We start from the raw sequence: 22704 nt of genomic DNA on the forward strand, positions 1-22704 counted from the left end.
ACATAAGATCATTGGTTCTTATTGGTGAAAGAAAAGCTATCTTCTTTTTACCCCTCTGCAAGCACAGGAAACATATCTTGTGTAACTTAAATGAAATAATTCCATGTTGGAGATATGAACATATCCCATCACTTCCCTCTTCTGGTAACTCCTAGCTTAAACAGGCAAGCTGTGTATCATTCTCTTGTGAGAAAAGTTCATAGATTTCATCATCTCATCTTCCCGGCAGAATTCCTGCAAAACGACTGGCATTTTAGCTAGGCTAAAGGTATGTATGAGCCTGCATTTTGTGATGTCCTGAACTTTATCTGCAAGGAAACTGGCCGGCTCTTCCTCCACTAACTTGAGCTGATCCACCGATGCCAGCTGATGCATTCTAATGCACTTTGGCCTTCTGTGCCACTAACACGGCTAGTTCATTCAGTGGGAACAAAATTAAGGATATTGGGGATCCACCACTGTACAAGCCAAAGGATGATTTTTTTCTAAATAGTGTTTCAAGTCTAAGCAGACACCTGAAAACTCAGCCTGTTTTCTTCGGCCTTACGCATTATTGCATATTTATGGTGTATACGGCAGAAGACACTCCAGATGCATTTCTAGAACTGTGTTCAAGTTATACAAGTAAACATCAGCAAAATAGTGTTCAAGTCATACAAGTAAACATCAGCAAAATAGTTTTTACCAGTATCAGTAAAGAGGCAGCCATCACACAGTGACAAAGAGAAGACTGACCCCACAGACTGGCAACGCACTACTCTTAGAAATCTCAAGAACGTCCTACATTTTTGTCTTCTAACTGCAAAGGAACTATGAACTGTGGATTTCGGAAATACTGTCACATAGATGTCATTTCAGTTGCATGTGCAGAGTGATGTTCCCCTCCCAGGACTGCCATTTATAAAAAGGCCTAGGTACTTTGCAGATAACATACAGCCTGCACCCTGCGTAGCGTTTCCTGGTGCCTATAGCAGAGATACCAGGATTCCTTACTCTACGACGTCAGCATGCACATACAAATCCCCCAAAAAGCTGTATAAGAAGTCGCTTTAGCATTATGCCAGTAAACCATTTCTAGGAGTGAAACGATAACAGGGTTTGAAAACTTTCCAGCTGCAAACTTTGTCTTTCTTAAAAAGCTGTGCGGACGTCTTGCGACTTCCAGCCCGAAGCCTCGGGGTGAGACTCCGATCGTCATTCAAAGCTTGGTGCCCCTTTGTGGACTCCCCTTGGGCAGGGGGGGAGGGAAGGAGGGGAAGGGGAGGGGGAGAGGGACGACAGAGCGGTGGGGAGCTGAACACCAGCTTACGAACAGAGAACAGAATCACATAACAACACTGGACCAATGGACTCCAAGACACACTGACAAGACAGATGGACACAGACAAGACATAAGATCGCTACCGAGAAATAAAAAAAGAGCAAAAAAAAAAAAACCCATAAAAGAAAATAGATATATAACACTGAGGCTGCAAGAAGCAGCCAACGGTACTGGCATAAGTCTCCAAAAAGAAGAAATTATAATACAACTAAAAATTCAAATTGAAACGACATCCCCCCAAATCATACACTACGGACTTGCTCGGTTAGCCTGAATGCGTAGCTCTGATGAAACACAAGATGGCGTCATCACAGCCCATGCACCGGTTAATGAAGGCCATGGTTAGTTAAATCAGCTAAACTACAGCATGCCATAAAAATGATCTTGCACTGACCCAGAAATAAAAGATACGACAGATACTCTGCATTGCAATAAAATTCTTTTTATGCCATCTGCGGTTTGTCGGGCTTTCTCTGCGGGAAGAATTTTGCCTGGGAGAACACAGGGGTAAAGGGGAATCTTTTTTTCCTTCTGGGTGTTTTTTCTCTGAACTCAATTAAAAAAAAAAGGGAAAAGGGAAAAGACAGGATAGAGACTTTGCAGAAGTTTAAAAAAAGGTAGGGAGAAGAGAAAATAAAAAGAAAGGAGGGGTAAGAATCTTCATTCTTTTGCACACAACTTTCTTGGGATGTCTGAAAATGTGGATTTCTTAAGGATGGCAAGAAAAGATTTTGTTGCCTTTATTGGTTTGCAGATCTATATCTCTTTCTTGAGATGATTAAACCATTATTTTGTTGGAAGAACTCCAAAAATATAAATTGAAAAGTACAGCAATGATTTTAAAAATTAAAAAATAGCGGTATGGCACCATTACGAGCCAAAAAAAAAAAGGAAAGAAATATAAAAGAAACTAAAATGTCAATCACCAAAAATTCATGCGGCACAAGATGAGGTGAAACGACAGAAAATGTTCTTCAAATATATACAATGTATATATCTATCTATATATACACGGAGTATATGTGTATATATCGATGGATATACCTGTATAATTTTTTTATTCTCCCTGCCCCACCCTACCCCAAGGCTAATTGGTAGATGAAACTATTGATTAAAAGTAAACAAATAAATAAAAGAAAGGAAGAAAGAAAAAACTCTAACAAAAAAGAAATTAACGTGCATTGTTCACCAAGAAATAACAATATCATGCATCTGTCCACGCCAGCGGATGCCAGGGTTAGATGAAGGCATGAATTTCTGTGTAAACATGTGATTGGATGATAGGGGCTACTGCTGATATTGGTCATTTATTACTTTAGTATATGCACATATAGATATAGATATATATGCACACTCTATATGGTGCATATATAGATAAAATATCCTCATGGGTGGGGCCTTTGGAGCTTACATAGGAAAAAAGAATAATATGTTGAAAACCAAACCCAGTATAAATTTCTAGTATAAAAAAGAAAACAAAAAATTCCTGTAAGTCATTTGCATGATTGATTAGTAAAACTTGTTCATTTGGTTTTGCTTTGGCTGTAAAACCGTAGCTAGGAAATTCCATCAAACAAGTGATGCTATTATGGCCTGAGAAGTGCCGCGGAGGAATCCTCCTCCTTCAGGTCTGTATGGTATTCAGACCATGGGAAGCCTACTTCCCTGTGTACTCTGAGGCATGCACTCAACTTTAAAGGCCGTTTCTTGTTCACGGCATGAGAAACAGAGCATAACTCCTTCTGCTTGACAGAGGAAGAGGCTGGGGGTAACTGAGCACTGGATTTATAGGGAGGTGTTTCTCCGAGGAGAGCAACAAAAATTCCCTGGATGCTTCAAGAAGGCTGATGCAGTTTACAGAGGACGAGAGCCAAATCATCACATCTCTTGGTTTGTCAGGATTTCACAGCTCAGTTGAGCTTGATACACCAAACTTTGTATCAAAATTTTCAGTTGGTTAAATATAACAGATATAACAGAATCAATCATTTGCCAGTAGAGCTGCAACTGAAGTTGCTCAGTCTTTGCCATTTTTGTAGGGAGGTCTGCTTAAACCTCTTAGGAGACATTGTTTGGTACTCCCCCCTTTCTATGTGCATCATTTTACATAGGTCTCCCACATCCAGACAAAACCCTCAAATGCTGCAATTCGTTTCTTCAGTCAAGGTTTCTTCACTTCCAGCATACTGCTTTTTATACCGTGCTGGCTGCTCTTAGACACTTGGAAGAGAGATTCTGCTTGTTTTCTGCAAATAAACCTCTACCCAGTTCTACAGCTTACATGGATGGAAGCTTGACTGTCCTAGCCCACTAACCAGAAGCCTGAAGTGGATGGGTATAGGCCAGTAAATTATAAATACAGACACCATACCTGTAGGATATGCCCCCTGTGTATAGGTATATGCTACAAAACTCTGTGTAACTTCCAGTACAAAGAACTATAGATTTTGGCATCTCTACTGCTGTGCCCAGTCCCTAATGGGAAAAGGCTACCACTCTGATTAGACAACGTCAACCTTATGATATATGAAGCCTTTTGGGAAACAGAGAATAAATTTGTCTGGAAAAAAAAATCACCTAGGAAATTGTTGGGCAGATAGGAAAGGAAAGCTGGCAACTGCACCAGGGAAGAATCACAGGCTATTGTCAAGCCAGGGAGCTAGGATTAAGCTCTACAGACCATTTCAAGAGGTTGCATTATGGGCTTCAGGCTAACTGGAGAGTGTTTGGGTCTTACTGTTTTGACTCATGCAATGAACAGTTTGGTTTGTGATCCCAACCAGCTGCCGAGCCACCAGCACCCATCCCGCCTGGTGCTGGAGCACTGAGCTGATGGACAAGCTTAATGGGAACAAGGGCAATGGCATGAGGAGACAGCAGCAGCTGCTGTCAGGAAAAGCATAGCTATAATCCTCACGGCTTTGAAGCATCAGTAAATTCATATTGTAGGGGTGCTCCTCATTTGACTGGAGATAAATGCTTTCTTTCTTTATAATGGCATAGTGCTTCCTAGTTAGGAGTAAAGTTATTTCCTTTACAAGTCTTTCATGCTCTGGGAGCGGCTGAGTGACCAAAACACCACCACCGAGCTCTGTTCAAAAATGCAGACTCAGGATCCTGGCTTCACTCTGAGGAACTTGAATATTTGAGCCTCAGATCTCCCTGACATAGGCCAGAAGAGAGTCCTGTTCTCATACCAGAGAAAAGCATCATGTTTCTGGCGCAGAAACCAGGTTTTTGCACATGTACTGGGACTAGCAATATTTCCATAGAAATAAGAGAGGGGCTGCTCTTGATTATAAGTAAATGTTTCTTCAGGGCAGATGAATGGTTTTATGCCCTCTGTATTATTTCAGTAAGCCATTCTGGGAGATCTAGAGATCAAAGGGTATCTTGTCTGCAATAAGATGAATAGCAAGTATTTTTTCTCTCTGAAACTGCAATGCTGTATTTTTTGCTGTGTAAAATACAGATGGGCTTTGGATTCACAGTTGTCATTGCCACCACTTATTAAAATAGTTCCTTCTGCATACATATGTGTCTACGGAGGATGCTTGCAAGCTACCTCAGTCATGACAGGTCCTGTGACAGCTCCTGGTCTCTACACAAGGGGATCTACAGAAATCACTTTTGGAAGCGGGATACAGAGAAGTAGCCAGCCTGTTACAGTAAGTGTCTCAAGCAAGCCAGGAAAATCCTGCGAGGAGCGGAGTGAGGCATCTTCTTTTAGAGAGATGCAAGTATCCAGATGCAGATCATATGCTTACTGAGCTACAGGTCTTGGATTCCACAGACAAGTTAAGTGGCAATAAGACCTGACAAATGGTTATCATAAGATATTTAGCCTCAAAGAGGACATGATTTTCTGTCTTTTGAACTACCTTTGAGTACACCAAAACCAAAGTCTTCAAAAGGACTCTGTAGGGTACTGCCGCTGATCCAGGCGAGACCAGGTCCAAAGTAATATATTTAGATCTTGGGATTTGATTCAGACCCATATGAAATCTGAAAGCTTTTGATTTGCAGGGCAATATTCTCCACTGCCCTTGTCTTGATTATTGCACAGCAGGTTCATAGTGATGTATATCATATCTCACAGCTGCAGCAGTGAGTTCAGTAACCTTTGCATTACTGGACCATGGCACTGTGGGTGATGGAAAGCCACGTTCTGGCGTTTGGCAGAAACTCAAGAGCTTTAAAAGCTACACATTATCAGAGCAACAAAAAGGGGCCTGTGCTGGGTTAGGTCATTTAATTTTCAATTTGCTGCAAAAGCGATCAGGCAAACCAGAAGGCAGCATAAAATACACTGACCTGTCAGCAGAACAGGATGAAGCAACTTCAAATGGGCCCAATTAAAAAAAATAAAATAATAAAAATCCAAGCCCCCACACACGAAAATACAAGCAAGATAATCTGGCCCTTTTCTTTCCACGATGTGTACATTTAGTACCAGATCTTGGCGTATGGCCAGAATCCTGACTTGGCTGGTGGAGGGTAAAGGCAAACACATCTGCTCAGCCAAGCCAGCACCACTGGATTTTGATAAATTGGCTCAGATTGCTTTAGGGCTCCAGAGCAGAATGGGATGCGTGAGTGTTTCGTTACTGGCTGTACTGCAGACACCGTTCTACCTTCCCCGGATGCACTGGGAATGGAGACCATAAGATAGACAAAGAAACCTAAATGAGGAGCAACATAAAACTGTTACTTTCCCTTCTTACAATGGGATGAGCTGAGTTTATACTTTTGGAGGCAAAAAGGATCTGCATATCCCTCCTCCTTCTGGTGAGTTTGAACACCAGTGCCTCGACTGGGAAACTTCAAAATCTGTAAGTGTAAATTTCATCAGCAACGACCATCTTGGAGACTTATTTTACATATAATCAGGCAAATTTTTATTCTCAATGCCACCGTAATTCCCAAGAAAAGATTCAGATTTCAGTGGCTCATGCAGATGACCATCCTATGCAGGAGGAGTAGGGTGTGACAAAAATACTGGGTGAAATTTTCAAGAATGTCTAATAGTTTAGGAGAGTACCTTCAGCAGATTTTCAGCGAATCATATTATTTTATACGGCAGATATTCAAATGTCTGTAGGCATTTACAGCTGCCAACTGTAATGCTTAGCAGGATTTTCAAAAGCAAGTCATTTTTACAAATCTGGTTTGTAACTGTTTATAGCATTAGGTTTCTAACTGTGTCAGGACAGAGGTATTTTTAGTCTGGAAATGTTGCTCTAAAGAACTCTGAAATTTCATGCTAGCTAACCTGGTTTACCAAATTTCTCCTCAAACTTTGATTTTTCCACTGGCAGCACAAGCTGAAAACATTGCTATTAGCATTTATAGCCATTGAAGTAATCATGATTTCTGTATTGAAATACAAACGACAATAACATACAAGAGGAGGAGTCAGATAAAAATCTCGTTTCCTCCTTTAAATGAAATACTTGGCAATCAGAATAAAAAAAAATGAAGTCTTGAAATGTTAGTGAAGCTATAATGAAATTATTCCTATCCATTCAGTTGCAGCACATTAGTCCTTTTAAAATGGTCGTATAAAACTCACACCTCACTTTCACAATAATCACTGTGCTAGCATTTCATTGCTACCTTTATTTAAAATCCCAGTACCCACACTGTTTATACTTCACAATCTAGTACTATTTGGACTACTTTTCTGCCAGATGGGGAGCTGAAAAACTCGTAAAGATCTGCCAAAAAAAAAAAAGAAACGGGAGTGGGCTGAGCTATCTGTTAGCATCAGTCGTTGTGTCACTGCCTTCCCTGCCATCGTGGGGAAGTCAAGAGTATGAGTGGAAGTTCCCAGCTACAAGGCAATGCCAATCTCCGGTTACTGCAGGACCAAGTTCTACCAAAAAATGCAGGCACAGCATGACAAATTGAAAAGAAATATGAAAGCACTAGCCTTGGGTGAACTTTAATGTTATTATTGTATTAATCAAATGGTTTCAGAAAACTAGAAACAGAACATTTATAATGTTTTCTGGGGATTTTTTTAACGGAAAAAAAAATCAGCCCAAACAAAACAAAGCAAAACCAAACTAAACCAAACAAAAAAACCCCTAAACTATTTATATGTTTCTCTTTTAAAGACAAAAGTTTCTAACCAAACTCTCTCTTTTTCTTTTAAATGTACACAGAAATTCGATGATGTCTGTTCTCTATTATAGAAATGCTTAACTCATGGCAAGCCTCAAAAAAGAAGACTTGAAAAAGCCTGTAAGAAATAAAATAGACTGCAGTTGCCTGCTGGATATCACATCATATATCTCACCAGAAAGAAAAGCCATCAATTTATCAAAATGTATCTGAAAGGGAGAAGTTGAGTCAGTTCCACATGGCCAGTCCTTCTGACTCTTTATTGGATACATTTTGAAGCATCACTGCAGATAACAGGGCAAGAATTACTACTAATTTTGTTATGTCAGAACTATGGTTTGGTGCTCCCCAATTTATTTGGGCTCACAAGAAACAAAATTAGTATAAATACGTTACCATGTTAACTGTATTCAAAATCCCATGGACAAACACATCCTTCCACAGTCCATCTTCAGAGCAATTAACAATCATTTTTTTCTCTTCTGTTTTTCAAACATTTACCCTCCCCACTGTATAAATATTTATTATTTGTCACATGCCACATTGATACTTTTGCTTTCCCACTGTATCAGTGAGGTAACTGCTACAAACATGTAAACCATTAATTAGCTGGGACCACTTTCAGGAAGTTTGTCTTTCCATGCAAACAACTTTATATTAACCAAATAACGACTACATATCTCTATTTTGCTGTTGCCAAGTCCATGGGATCTGATGCTTGGCTGTATAATTTTTATTTTATATACAGTGTATATATACATAAGTGTATATATATACACACATATACACACATACATATACATATATAATTATATATGTATACATTCACACACATATAAATATATGTATGCATTGTTTTTTGCAAATGAAATCAGAAAGCAAGCAAAACAAGACTGACCTGACTTACCTGTACTGGGCTCACAGTCAATGAAATCTTCATCATCACTGGAACATTCAGCTGATGAAACGATGTCATCCGTTGTCTGGCGTGTGAAGGAAAGAAATGAAGGAAAAAGAAGAGAGGAAAAAAAAAAATAAGATACTTGCAAGTTGAGAGGCTCTTACAGAGGCAGCTAAGTAAGTATCCTGGAAAAAAAATATGTTTCAGAATTGTAACCTTTAAAATATTTAAATTGTACCAAGCATTCCAGATATGTCTGTGTGAATGTGCCCTCCATAGAGCTGGATTCCCTCGTCAGAGGAATAGTGCTGACCCTGTGCTGTTGAACAGTTGAGGTGTGCAGAGGTGGCTGTTTAGGTTAGCAGACGGATCACGCCGTACGCAGTAAGTACAGCGGGCTATGACACCTGCCTGGCTGGTAAACTGTCCTCCAACAGCCGAAGGAGATGTGTCCGGTTGGAACACGCTGGCCTCCTCGATAAATACCAACACCAAATAGGCCCAGCCAGAAGGCACCTACTGAGAGACTGAACATGTGAGGCATGCTCAGGCTGAACATGCTTTCTGTAAAGAAAAACGTACAGGATAGATAATACGCATCACCCAGGCAGCTAACAGGACTCTCTGCTGCGTTGCTAGATGCATCATTCCGAGGCAGAGGTAAATCCTGCTCTGTTAATGCACCTCTAGGGCTGGGAATTCTTTGTATTTACCCAGATCTGTGCAACTGATTCGTTGAGCTATGAAGAACTGCTGCATGTGTCAGGTAAGGCCAAGGTGCAACATCAGCCACTTGCTGGCCAAATGAACAAGGGCATTGCTATGCCGGGGCTGACCAGCTGGAAAGTCCAGTTCTGAAAGGCTTAAACCAAACTGTGATTGTTCACGTCCCTTACAGGTTTCAGCACATTCCTCTGCATTTCCAGCTGGTGATTTTTTCTTTCCTTTTTTTTTTTTTCTTCTTTTTTTTTTTTTCTGCTGGTCTAATTAATGAGCAGCATGTACTGCAGCATGTTAAAAAGAAGTGTACTGGCGTCTCCTCCCAGCAGCATCTCCTGCCTGTAATTGCTGCAATTAGTTGAATTAGTAATGCAGACCATTAGGGAGAGTCTGTGGCAGCCTCTGGACACAGGTTGTAATGTTCCTGCACACAGTACAAAATTACCCCAGCTCAGCAGCAACAGCTCAAACCATGGCTTCTGCTGAAATCGTCTCCCTTAACAACTTCTCCTCACAGAGAGCTCCCTATTCTGCTGAGCAGCAGGATCAGTGCGATGACTCCTGAAACAAAACAACTAAAATATTCTTCACGAGGCAGGAAGCATTCCTGAAATCCCAGCTCCTCAGGAGTAGGGTGGCTGTACTTCAGTATGCTGTACTTTAGTACTCCAGGTGAATATTCCTGGGAAACTCACATCATGACAAGCCTTCCAAATCCTTATTCCTGAAAAAGACTCTCCAGCTTTAAATGCGGCCTCCTTTACATTACTATGGCTGCTATGGCTGTCTCCAACATGCTGCATGTTCCCTCTTTGCATAAGTATTCTGATGTCTCAGCCTTTTCTTTAGCCTTCCATGGTCCTAACACTACCAAGTCCCTCTGTCTGCTGCCCAAAGTTCCCTGCGCTCCTCCTCTCTGTATCTGAGCTAAGAAAAAAAAAAACAACCTGAGCTTTCAGTCAGAAAGATAAGATTGAACCTGATGTTCCTTCCCTCTTGATTTCAGTAGCTTGGAGTGAGCCAAGAAAGAAAAATAGGATCGGTCAGCTGTAAATAAAAATTATAAAAACAGAGTATCTGTAAAAAAACAGCCGTGAAGTAAGGGAATCCCTATCCTACATGTTACTTAAGTCTTACCTGGCATTGCTATTTGGCAACGTTTTGTAGGATGCAATCTTGCAGTACTCTCATGCTTACATACTTTCATTAAATACTTTCATAATCTTGCCTCAATGTGGAGAAAAGACTAAAAGGAACTGAAAGTAACATGTACAAAGCAATTTCCTGCCTTACAGGCTAATGTCATTTTTTTAACATCTTCTTTCAGTCATAGAAAATGGAAGAACACTGTTGAAATCCTGGTGTCTTCTCTCATAAAACAAGATGGCCTTAAAAGTTCAGCTCTTCAGTGAGAGGTCAAGAAAGGAGGAATGCGCAAAACATAAAGTTACTTTCTATAATTCTTCTGGTTCTGTCATATACATTTTATAAAGCTTTACTTATCCCAAAGGACACCAAATCACTTTATTAACTTCTACAAACAGCGATCACATGCTCCAACAGTGAAATGCAGCTGCCCCTGAGTAGAAAGGTACTAGTTCTTAATTGCACCGCTGTAAAGTAATTTAGCACAATAAGTCAACAAAACTATACTTTTTTTTTTTTAAGCAGGTGACGTAGCTAGTGGAACTGGGGACTTACATTACAGTTCTCTAAAGCACTTATAAAAGAGTGTTAAGGATAAGTACTGTGAATAAAGAATAAATTATCCATCACTACTAGAAGACCTTGCTCAGACAGTGCTAAGACCTGGGCAATTGTTTTTGATTCCCAGGTTGAATTTAGAGTGTGTGGATTTTGCTCTTAGATCTGCTAGGGGAAACTGCATTTTTAGAAGAGTCTAGTGTCTGAATTTGTGAAAATATTTACTTTATAGCCAGCTGTGGTACGTGGGTTTCAACATCTCAGTGTTTTTGAGCTACCTAGGTGCGGGGATGAGGAGAGAGACCTGAGCACTTGACCCCAGCTGGCGAACAGGATTATTTCATACCATGAACGTCATTTTCAATATAAATTAGAAAGTTTGCTGAGGATTTTCCTCTCTCCCTTGATGGCTGCCATCCTGAGAACTTCTTGCCCCGGTGCCGGACCCCTGAGCCCCTCCCTTCCCACTGAAGTCGTAGCGCTCGCAGTGTCCGACATTTGCTGTCCATTGCTGGGAGTGCACAGCTTCCTACCAATGGAACTGGCTAAGTATAATAATTGTATATTTTATATTGGTATCAGGATCAATATTGGTTCTCTAGTGTTATTAATGTTAATTACTTAGTGTTATTCTATTAAATCTGTTTATACTTCAACCCATGGGTTTCCTTGTTTTTTCCCCAATTCCCCTTCCCAGGTTAGAGGGCATCATCAGGTGATAGAGTAATTGTCTAAATGACAATAAATTGTTGTGGGTTCCTCAACCCATAACAGATGTGTAATACTCATCAACCCTGCCAACTCCGACCTGTATCTGCACTGTTTCATGTCTGGTTCCACACTCGATTCTATCAATTAATCTCTGTCCTTTTCTCCTGATCTCCGCTGCATGCTATCTCCCCTGGTATTCCAGTTTTTCTCGCTCTGTGATTGCTGTTTGTCCCATGCTGCCGATTTTGTATGTATAAAAATGAGGGTTAAAAAGAGAAAAACCTCCAGAAGTGGTATTAGACTTCAGTCAAGGTCATTAATGAGATCTCCAGAAACCACAGAAAAGATAAGTACACTAATCTGTCTTGCCATTTCCTATCTTGTATTTTTAATCTCAGTAGTTTCCATCACAATTCATCACTAACTGATTTTCTAGTTCCATCACATATTGGTTTTCCATGCACCTTCCGCTCAGATACCAACATCTGAATCATCCCAAAGGAATAAAGCTATTTAACTGAGAAACAGCAGCAAGCTCCTGACAACAGAAACAGAGTCTAGGAAACCTCCAGAAGACCATGACTTACTTATTGTAACTGGAATCTCTACCTTTCAAAACCCTCCTGGGCTGAGAATTTTCACTGGTTGATTATTAAACTTGCTGCTTCCGCAAGACAGGAGAGGCTAGTGAGCAGCGACCCCAGAAATCTCTCCACCAACATCATTTCTTCTCATCAGAAACGGCTCACTCTGAGGCAGTAAGCAAAACCAGCTATTCCATTTCTGGTTCCCTTTCCCTGTTTTTGAAATTGAGCTGATCATAGAATCATAGAATGGTTTGGGTTGGAAGGGACCTTAAAGATCATCTAGTTCCAACCCCCCCTGCCATGGGCAGGGACACCTCCCACTAGACCAGGCTGCTCAAAGCCCCATCCAGCCTGGCCTTGAACACTTTCGGGGAAGGGGCATCCACAACTTCCCGGGCAACCTGACAACTTCTCTGGGCAACCTTATATTCATGCAGGGGCCCCAGGGGAGGTAAATGGATTAATTCTTTAGTGTCTGCCCAGTGACCTAAAGATGGTAAACGCTAAACGTTCTTATGTACAGGCAACATGATAGTAATGAAACTTCTCTGTATGCTATGATGGAAACGATGTTTGTGTTTTTATTGGAAAGAATATGAGAGAGAAAATATTTTTCTATTCCATATATTAGCTAAATTCTATATTAAAAATAATAATTCATACTATACTATTTTAAAATATGTATTTCATTTTTAAAGAATCCCAGCTTTGAAATTACTTGGCCCTGTATTAAAGGCCATAAAACTAAAGATAGGTATTATAATAACTTTCAATAAAATCTCTCTCTGGCAGGAACCCTTTTTATTCCTTCCTCTGAAAGATTTTTTATGGCATTTATATTATTATTTTTTCTCTCCCTCTCTCTAGTGTTTAATGAAATTGCCTTGGAATAAAACCGGGGTAGGAGAAAGTGCTAAACTCTGAGTCCACCCTGGAGGATTTATGGGCATATTTACCTTCAAATTCTTTCAATTTCACTGAATTGGCTCCCCATTCCTTTCCATGAATTATTAGTTCTGTAATCACCTCCTCCTAATTATTCACTCTAAGGGCCTCTTCAATCTTGCCACAGTGATGGTTCTACATCTTTGTTCATTACACTGTATACACTGGTGTGGGATGTAAAGTGCAAGGGAATTTGGGATGGTGTGGCCAGACCTGCTCAAGATGACTCCATTCCTGTCCGATCCTTCCAAATGCCCAAAGCCCTAATTTATGTGTCAGATCCACAACCTTTGCTCCTTTGTTCTACACAAAATGGCAGGTGCTGAATCTTCCTTTTCCCAACTGCAAAGTTTTTTTGACACCTTGCTCTTTGAGTGCACCATTATTTGAGCGAGATTAAGCACACTGGGTAAAATAAGTCCTGTCACAGAACAGCTTTATGAAATTATAAATAACACACCCAAGAATGATGGAGTTCTCACTTTTAGTGGGAGAGAAAAGACAAGGACCCATAAATTCAAACCCTGGACTAATTCCTCCAGAAGTACATACTTGGCAGTTGCTTCACTTGGAAAAGTAGGATTCAATTTTCCTACTTGCCTTTTGCTCGAAACTATTCTGCACACTGTACACATTAATTCCAATTCAACACCATTATTTGAAAAGCAACACTTAATGCTTTGTTGCAAGAGAAGTGTAAATCTCTTTGCCACCAAGGAACCACAATTTGCAATCCTTCTTGAAATATGACCACCACAAAATGCCAGGCACAAATATCTTCCCAACAGTGGAGAATTACAATTGTATTAATTTGAGCAGTGCACTTGCCATTCACATCTAAAATGTACCAAGCAGAAACTCAACAAACTTTTCTTAAATCCTACCGCTTGACTCCCTCCAATGCTGCTATACTGCTGTAGTTTCTAAGTATCTCAAATTTATTATGGAATATGGACAACACACTGTCTTCTATGCATAACAGCATACAGTATGAATGCTCCCCCTGGAATGGCAAAATGTTAGTGATGCTGTTCTGCCTTCCAGAAACCAAGATGTTTCTTGGCAAAGAACAGGCTCAAGGCACTTGCCGCCTTGCCAAAAGAAAATAGCAGAGGAAGCGTCTGTCTCCTTAGGTGTCATTTCTAGCTTGAATACCTCAACCTTTTGTACTTAGATAACCGAGCTTTTTAAAGAACTTGTATTCTGTTCACACTATTCCAATGAAATGGGAATCCTTTGCAACATATTAGAAATGTTGCAAAGATAATGAGGTATTATAAAAGAAGCTGCAATTTGGGACTGTATAAACTTTTAAGGGGAGTCCTGGATCTACCGTCTGTTGCCAAAGGATATTAACCCTGTCCAACCCATTAGCACTGGATAGTACAACATGCATTTTCTCATCACGGCACAGACACAGCCACAAAGAGGTACAAGCCCTTTGCACCCCCCCCCCACTGGTGCTGAGGTTGTGGGTTGTGTCTGTCTCTGCAGAGGCAATGCATCAAATAACATGAAACTAATAATTTTTCTTCATATAGCTCATTTGAGGTGAATATGAAAGCAAGAGGGCCAAACCCTCTGTTTAAATTGGCATTGATCTCAACCAGGCTAAAACAATTTACAGCAAAAGAGCACAGCTCATTACATTTAGTTTTGGACAATTCAATGCCAAAAGATTTAGAGTAATTGGAGGCAATTCAGAGAAGAGCCACTGAAAAGATGAAAGAACTGGAGTGATGTATGAATGAGATGGGCTTAGCAAAACTAAACATCAGCGCTTGACTTAAGGAATAAAGGTATGATAAATGTCTAAATATCTACAGGTGTCACAAGGGTGTAATAAACATCAGGAAGGAAGATGAACTATTTAGGGTGCTTCAAAAAAGTAGTGGATAAAATTAAGCCAAAATATACTTAAGATGACTTTCAGCAAGAAAAATCTCAATAGTGATCTTAACCGTGGAGAAGTCCCCCCAAGAAATACCAGAAACCACCAGTACTGAGATTAAGCAGTTGCCCAAGCCCTTCAGGTATGAATACTGTTAGCGTATATGCCCTAGTGGGGAAAAACTCGCCCCATCTATCTTCCGTCCAATCTAATCCGCTGTAAATCAATTCGGTATTTGCATCCTCTCCATCCCTATGTCATATAAACACATCGTTATGCATTTCTCTCTGTTATTTCAAAGCAGGGCATAAAGCTATCCAGCACAGCCTTTCAGCCCGTGTACTTGGAGCAAGAAGATATCACTGTTGTAGACCTGTTCAGACTATGGGAACAAATCCTTCCTTATGTTCCCAGGACCCTGCCTGGCCAGGAGCTGGTAGGTAACCAGCAGACATGTACCCTTCAACAGTAGGCCAACAAAAGTGCATTTCCTGGCTGCGTGTTCATGGCTAGACATAAAAGCTGATTTGTTGTCAAATTATATCATTAAGTAGGGATCATGAGAGAGCTACCCCTTAAAAAAATCAGTCATTTGTCCATTACTACGGCAGACAAGAGATTAAGTAAATAGCAAATTAAGTAAGAGAAAGCAAAAAATAATCCCCCCAATTGTGTGTCAATCCAGAGTCATGGGCAGTCATGTTTAAAAAGAGCCTTGAAAGCTAAATTAGTCCCTTGAAAACAGAAAGCCTGTCTCAATAGAATCAATAGTTCATTAAGACTGCAAAGTCTGACTCTTCTTGACCAGGTTTGATGCCAAATTTCAGGGACTTTGTTCTGTCCCTAAGCTATGCAAAGACAATAGGGAAAAATCATGTTCCTGCCTTTTGTCTCTGTCTGCCGGCAGTGGGAAGGGTGGTGATGGTGGGAGGGGTGTGAGTAGAGCGAGAAAGAGAAGGGAGGGCAAAGAGAGAAAAAGAGAAGGGAGGGCAAAGAGGGGAGAAAGGGAAGTGGGGAGGATTAATCCGTCTGTTGTTCAAGGCACCCTGACAGGGGAAAGAGAAGTATTGAACCACAGCAGCTTAACCCAACTTCAATGTACCTTCCCAAAACCAGAAGGAATGTAATGCTACGTGGTGTTCTGCTGATAAGCAAATCCTCCTAAATCCTTTCAATTTATTTCTTGGCCTGAAGAAACTACATACTATTTAGGAGCTAAATAAATAAATAAAATTTCATTTCCAGGAATCTAGATTGGTTGTTTATTGATTACATATGCACACAGAACCACTTGCTTTTCTGTATCTTTCCATTCCTAATAGAATAGTGTTCCTTACATCTTGATGTGGTAAAGGATCAACTGGCAAGTATTTTTCAAACTATTTAGTGTAACCGTCAAGATTTGCAAGAGTTTTGAACTAGACTGTAAAATAGAATTTCTTGGCTTAAACACAAAAGATACAGCTTTGGCATGAGAAGAGACTCTTCCCCCCCACCCCATCAACCTATTGCTCTTTTACACGTGCATTTGCCTTCTTCCAAAGAAGTACCTTGAAGATGAAAGTTGTGTGTCTGCACACTGAAGTCATTATCTGAGTGTAGTGCCTCTCAGACTAATCACACGGGAAGAATTTTCACAGAGTGTCCTTTTCATGATTTGATGCAGCTCGTTCCCCTTCCTTATTATATTTTAATTTCTCATTAAAACAAACCTGTCAGTCAAAAGAGCCCTCTGTTTTAAGTATAACCCTGGTTACGTAGATGGTGGGGATGCAGGTGAAAACTCCAGAAGAAAGGTACACTAGGTGTACCACGGTTAACTACATTAACTAAATCACTTAATCCCAAAAATTAAGCCATTACAGCTGAACCCACAACAACTCCCACCCTGAAATCAGCAAGAGCTGCTGGAAGGACAAACATGCTTAAAATGCAGGCACTGCTCAGGAGTCTAACTTGCTGAAAATCACATCAATTTACACGGCGTTGTTTCCCAATGGTTGTCCAACAGTCTTCAAATGGAAGACATTTCTTTTAGGAGGTGCTCCTAAAATAGTTTCAGAGTGGTCTCCCTTGTGCCGTGATCCCCCTCAGAAGAACCGACAACCAGCCAAAAGCACAGGGCAGCGCATGCTTCCGTTTACTCCCCTCCTCAGCACCTGCTTAAAGCAGGACGCAGGAAGCAAAAGCTGAGTAAAGATTCTCGGAGTCGTGTAGGCAAAAAAACAGCCTATTGCCAGAATTTAGCATCCTGCTGGTGAGGACCCTAGTCCCTCGTGCACACAGTCTGATGGATTAACTTAAATTGCCACAGAGATAATTGTATTAATATACTGGGCTATGAACTACACTCGCTGAAAAATAAACATGTTCTCTACTTCACCAGCAGAAGGGCAGGGCAGACGGCTGGGGAGCAGTAACTTCTTAAATTGCCCCAGTCCAAATTGCAGAGGACACTGAATCTGAGCCCTCGTGTTGCTAGATTTTATATTCCTGATATTGTCATAAATTCACTGTCTGACATCAGGAAAATTGCCTCCTTTCCTCATGCTTCTGTTTATCCTGCTATAAAACAGGGAGAAAACAACTTATATGCTTACTTGGCATACAATCAGAATTTTAGTAAACATTTTACATTCTCAAAGCAAAGCCTAAGTACAGAAAAATCCTTTAGTAAAGGGAAGCCTATGTTTCAGAAAGTTAGACACTCAAATGATCTGAGATGAATCAGCTGCCCTTTGAAGACTCAGCCTCTAGTAAGAGTAAATGGGTTTTCTTTGCGTGCTACCTTGCACTTAATAACTGTGTCAGAAGAATATTTTTCATTTATACTTTGCTCCTTTGCTGGAAATCAATATGTCGTTTGCTGGCATTTGCTCCTGGACATCTTTATTTAGCTTGTCTTTTCTTCCTCGGAGGGGAGGGAGTTGTATTTGATTTTGTTCTGTTATTGATTGGATCACTCTGAGCAAGAAATAAATAAGTAAGTACAGCACAGTAGCTTTAATGACAATCTCTTAAGCTTCAAAATCTGCACGCCATGTTGCACTCCCCCCTAACACATGATTTAAAAGAAACAAAGCTGTAAAGTAAGGTTACTCTGTAGCAAACATGCAATTTAACTGGCATTTCTATTTATGTCCTCATTAATAAAACCATGTAAGTCCTGTTTCTGTTTTTAAAGCAGTACTCCTATTGCCGTAGGACCTAGTGCTGGGATCCCATCATCTCTTACAAATGAGGCTTAACGAGAAATTAGAGATAGGGGAGACCTTCTCCCAGCGGACAACTTTCCCTGGAGAAAATCTGAGCACGTTCATGTATTTATTACTGATGGCAAGTGACAGTAACTAACAGGTTGCACCCGATCTGCAAAAGCCCATCCCAGCAAAGGATGGGGGGGGGGGGGGGGCAGTCACTGTGCCCTGGATGCACCGAGGCGCCACGCCGGCCCACAGCATCCCTCCCAGCACCAAATGGGAAGCTACTGGTAAGCCAACCCTAGGGGGTGCCCAGCAATTGCTGTCATTTTTTTTTAAATTGGGGAATTCTTTTCCTTCTCCCCTGCTTCTCTCTTTAATTTCTCCTACTTATTGTTACGTAGGCTGCAAGAAGTTGGCATATGCAGTGGTAAAATTCATAAAGGAGAAAATGCCCTGTTCTACGGTCCAAACCAGGACACTTAAAATCTAATGTGACAGGGTATGTTATTCATAAAGTAACAATAAACATAATCACCCTGCATAAATGTGCCTTAAAACAACTTCTGCAATTATTGTAAGTACCTCTGAGTCCAATAAGATAAACAGCTACCTTTGAATATTCGCATTAATGCACTAGACTAGTCTTTCCAGACAAATATTCCTCTTTCTCTCTAAATATTAACACACACTTAGGAAATGGCATTTAAATACTGTTACTCACAGGATTCACACATTAGCTCACAAGGGGAAGTGGGCTGCCACACACATTTAAATGTAGAATAAACATAATGCAGAATAAACCCTGGCCCACTAGGTACATATCTGTACCTAGAACCGTTCCCTGAATAACATTATATAGACGGAACAGTTAAAAAAGGAAAACAGCCACTAAATACCTACATATAAGCATATATACAACATACCTGCTAAAAAAGGCCATATATAGTTTTAGTTTATAAACAATAAGAAAGCTCATAAACACAAAGAAGGTCACAAAGGTGGCTGTGGTAGAAGACAGATTTCCCAGAACCGTGACAGCCTCTTAACCACAAGTCCACCCTTCCTCTCTCAATATAGGATAAAAATGATTCTCAGCAGCAAGTACAGAAACATCTGTATACATACCAAAAGGTATATATTACCATTAACTTACTAACATACTAACATATTAACCTTATCAAGGTCAAATCTAATAAAAATGAAGTTAAACAGTTCTAGACATTATTCCATCCCAGAATACCTCTGCCAAATATCTGATGCTTAAAAATCATGCTTTTCTATCATTACCATTTTTTTTCTTTCCTTTCGAAATGTGAATAAACCAACAATTTCACACAGGGGATACGGAACTGACTTCACTCCGTATGTTAGCAAAAAACAGGTAATAAAAAAAGTACACTAGCAACCCAAATCAGTCCCACCACCACTAGGAAAACTTAGGAAAGTTAGAGACAGAAGTTTGTCCATTCTTCTCTAATACTAACTTAAACAAGGAAGCAAAATACTCCCATCAAATATATACCCATCAGCTTAAAAAACATACTTGGTCCACCAAGCATTGATGAAGCCAGGTAAACCTCAACCTTCTGAGCTGCTGAACATAATAAGTGCCTCCTGGGATCCCATTAAATTTGAACTGAACTTCACTTAAATGTCACATCAAGTGGTCCAAGCTGCAAACGGTTGTCGTGCAAGAAAATTCCGCCATTGGGTAGGCAGACTCCCATGCACAACAAACATGGTGAACACTTATCCCCGCTGGGTTTCTCTGCAGCCCCTGCCTAATCAGAACATTTGCTCTCCATGATGGATAAGAAGGCCATTTTTCTTGCTTATTTATTTAGCTCTCTATTGAGTTTGATTAACTGTAGTAAAGACAAATCAATCTTTTATGTTTGTGTAGAATGAAAAAAAGGAACAAAGTTAGATTTAATGGCCCAATAGAGGCTCAGCTGGAATGCACTTACCGAGGGAGAGAGCTAGACAAAGGAATTCAGGCAGCTTTTAACACCACCAGGAACACGCTGAGAACATCTATACTTCTACCTGTTTAAAGGGGAGGAAAAATCCAACCCACACCCAGCAAAGAGGCTTTCTGTTTCTCTGCAATTCTGTCTATCGCGGTATCAAGTACTACAAGTTTTTTCTCTTGCACCCTTCAGACTTCCGTGGCCAAAGCTGGGAGACACCGGGAAACAAGTATCCAAAGGAACACTGTCAGAAGGAGAGGACATGAAGCTCTAAATCCATGAGAAAACTTCCTCCGCTGTCAGTAACGCTGCCTCTAAACTCAGCTGTGTTGCAATCTAACATTTCTGACCTCAATGACCTCTGGTAGAGATTGCAAGACAGCATGAAATTCATGACAAGTATAAAACAAAGAAGCTTCTGCATAATGAATTTGAGTAAGACACTTACCATTTCAAGGCCGCACTCTGAGAAAGTTTTTCTCTCATATATTCTAATTATAGTGTTGACAACAGTGGAAATCACAAAAGAAACCGTGTCTGATTTTACAGAATGCCCATTAAAAGCCTTTAGTAATACACAGATAGTCCTTCCAGACTATGGGTAGCCAAGTATTAGCCCACAAAAAAACCTCAGTCTTAGGAATGCATTAAACTGGACAGGTTGATCAGGAAAAGGCCAAAATGTAGCAAGAGGTATTTTTCCCCATATCCGAAGTACTCCAGTCCCTGCATGGAGAGATAAAAGTCTGCACATAGGCTTCTTGCTGAATCAGTTTCAGCCTTTTAACAAGAAGGAAAAAAAAGCAGAAAGAATCTAACCATCCTTGTTCTAAGACAAAATTTGATTTTCCCTTGCTATAACAGCTACAGCAACAGCTTTAGGACGATGATATGTCTAGTCTCTCCTGGGAGGAAACAAGTTAGCTTTTCCTCAAAATTCCTTTCCCTATGGTATCATTATTGAAATTTCACCTGTGCTATCCAGAAACAAGACATAGAAGCCACTGCCATTAAAAGGTGGTGCCTTCTGGCATTTTTACCACTTAATTTTCAGACTTAGGCCCTACTCACACTGGAGAGCTTACTGGCATTACAGCAACGCTGGCATATCCAAGTTGGCAGAGCTGCTCACTTTAGATCCAGCAATACTGACAGAAGATGGGTTTTTGCCGGCAGAGTTACACCACCTCTGAGCGTTGCAAGCTAAACTGACAAAAGTTGGCATAGTTATATCCATATCAGCTTTTGACTGGCAGCAGCATGTAAAATCAAAGCACGTGCATTTTTGCACTCTGTGACACTGCAGCGACGTTGACAGAACTTTGGAGTATGAGAATAGCACTGTATCACTCTGAAATGCTTCAGATGGCAAAGCAGTTTTTAAAAAATCCCATAATTGTCTCAGCCATTGTTAGTAGGCATGTAACTGCAATAACTCAAGTCAGGAATTTGCAAGAAATAGATTGCAGCCAGCAGGGTTGTTTTTTTTTTTTTTTGGATTCAGAGATCTCAGTGTTAGAAGGGACCATTGTTTTCAACTAGCCTCATACCCTGTACTACACAACTATGGAATTATACAGAAAAGCCGAGCGCCAGGACACCTCTGCCACTGATTTGCAATGACCTTTGATAGAGCAGTTAACCTGTCAGCACACCATGGCTTCATTTTTAAGATAGTGAAGATGCACGTGTATCTCTTGGAAGCAAATGTTTATAACCTGCTGCTTTAAGAATACCTGGAGGAGAGTGTTGTGTAAAGCATCAGAAGGAAGATACTCTGATTGCATCCAATTTTTTCAATTTTGTGAGCAGAAGGACTCACATGGTTAAAATGGGACTCCCATATGAACTGTAACAAACTGTTACACAGGGTTGAGGTGGGGGGGACCTAAGAAATCCTCTGGTCTCTAAAGTTTCTGAAACGAAATACAGTACTGGAAATGACTGCACTGTCCCACAAACCGGGACTCCTGCATAAGAAGGAAAGGAACTTCCTGAAAATTCTCCTCATCAGTGGAGGAAACCTGCAGTCCACATCTACAGAAATAAACTGCAGCCGAGGTTAACGCCATTCATCACCAAAGGCAAACGACTCTCAGAAAGAACAGCCCTGCCACGGTGGACTACCAGTACTCATCCCGTCAGAAGGCAAACCCTGCTTTCAGACAAAGCACAGCTTTTCCAACAGGTGCAGAGAAACGCTCTGTAACCTCTATACCAGGCGGCTTTGAACCTCAGTACCTCACAGGTAGTGGAACAAATTGCCTGGCTGGTCCCAGGATATCCCTTGTACCTAAGTCTCCCACTTACCCACAATGTGCAAATGATGGAAACAAATGCTACAATCTGACACCATGGAGCTCTCGACAGCTGTCAACTCATTAAGTTCTATTCACTGGCTTCCCACCTCCTTGCCAATGTATTACATAAATTGCTTTTTAGCTGGCAGCCTTTCCCTTTGCCTGAAACCAGTTTGCACTGAGCATGTTTGAGTCCGTTGTTTTCTTTAAAAAAAAATGCATTTATTTGCTTCCCTTTGGTGATTTGCCTTGCTTTGCAACAGTCTGAATGGGCTGTAGGATACTGTTTCATTATCAAGCTGCAACTGGAAATGAATATTTTATA

At 40.6% G+C, this 22704-nt stretch overlaps 1 protein-coding gene across 2 annotated transcripts in view; it reads right to left on the reverse strand.

Moving 5' to 3' along the window:
- The window catches only part of LOC128909113 (neurexin-3-beta), a 386021-nt gene that overhangs the window by 31135 nt on the left and 332182 nt on the right, over positions 1-22704 (reverse strand). Inside the window, exon 6 of one of the 2 annotated variants that reach the window (XM_054200358.1) lies at positions 8346-8430. In XM_054200358.1, the coding sequence (XP_054056333.1) occupies positions 8346-8430 (85 nt within the window). The remainder of the gene's footprint in view (positions 1-8345; positions 8431-22704) is intronic. The other variant, XM_054200357.1, reaches the window with a different exon arrangement.

The sequence above is a fragment of the Rissa tridactyla genome, chromosome 4 (assembly GCF_028500815.1).
Source record: "Rissa tridactyla isolate bRisTri1 chromosome 4, bRisTri1.patW.cur.20221130, whole genome shotgun sequence".
NCBI lineage: Eukaryota > Metazoa > Chordata > Aves > Charadriiformes > Laridae > Rissa > Rissa tridactyla.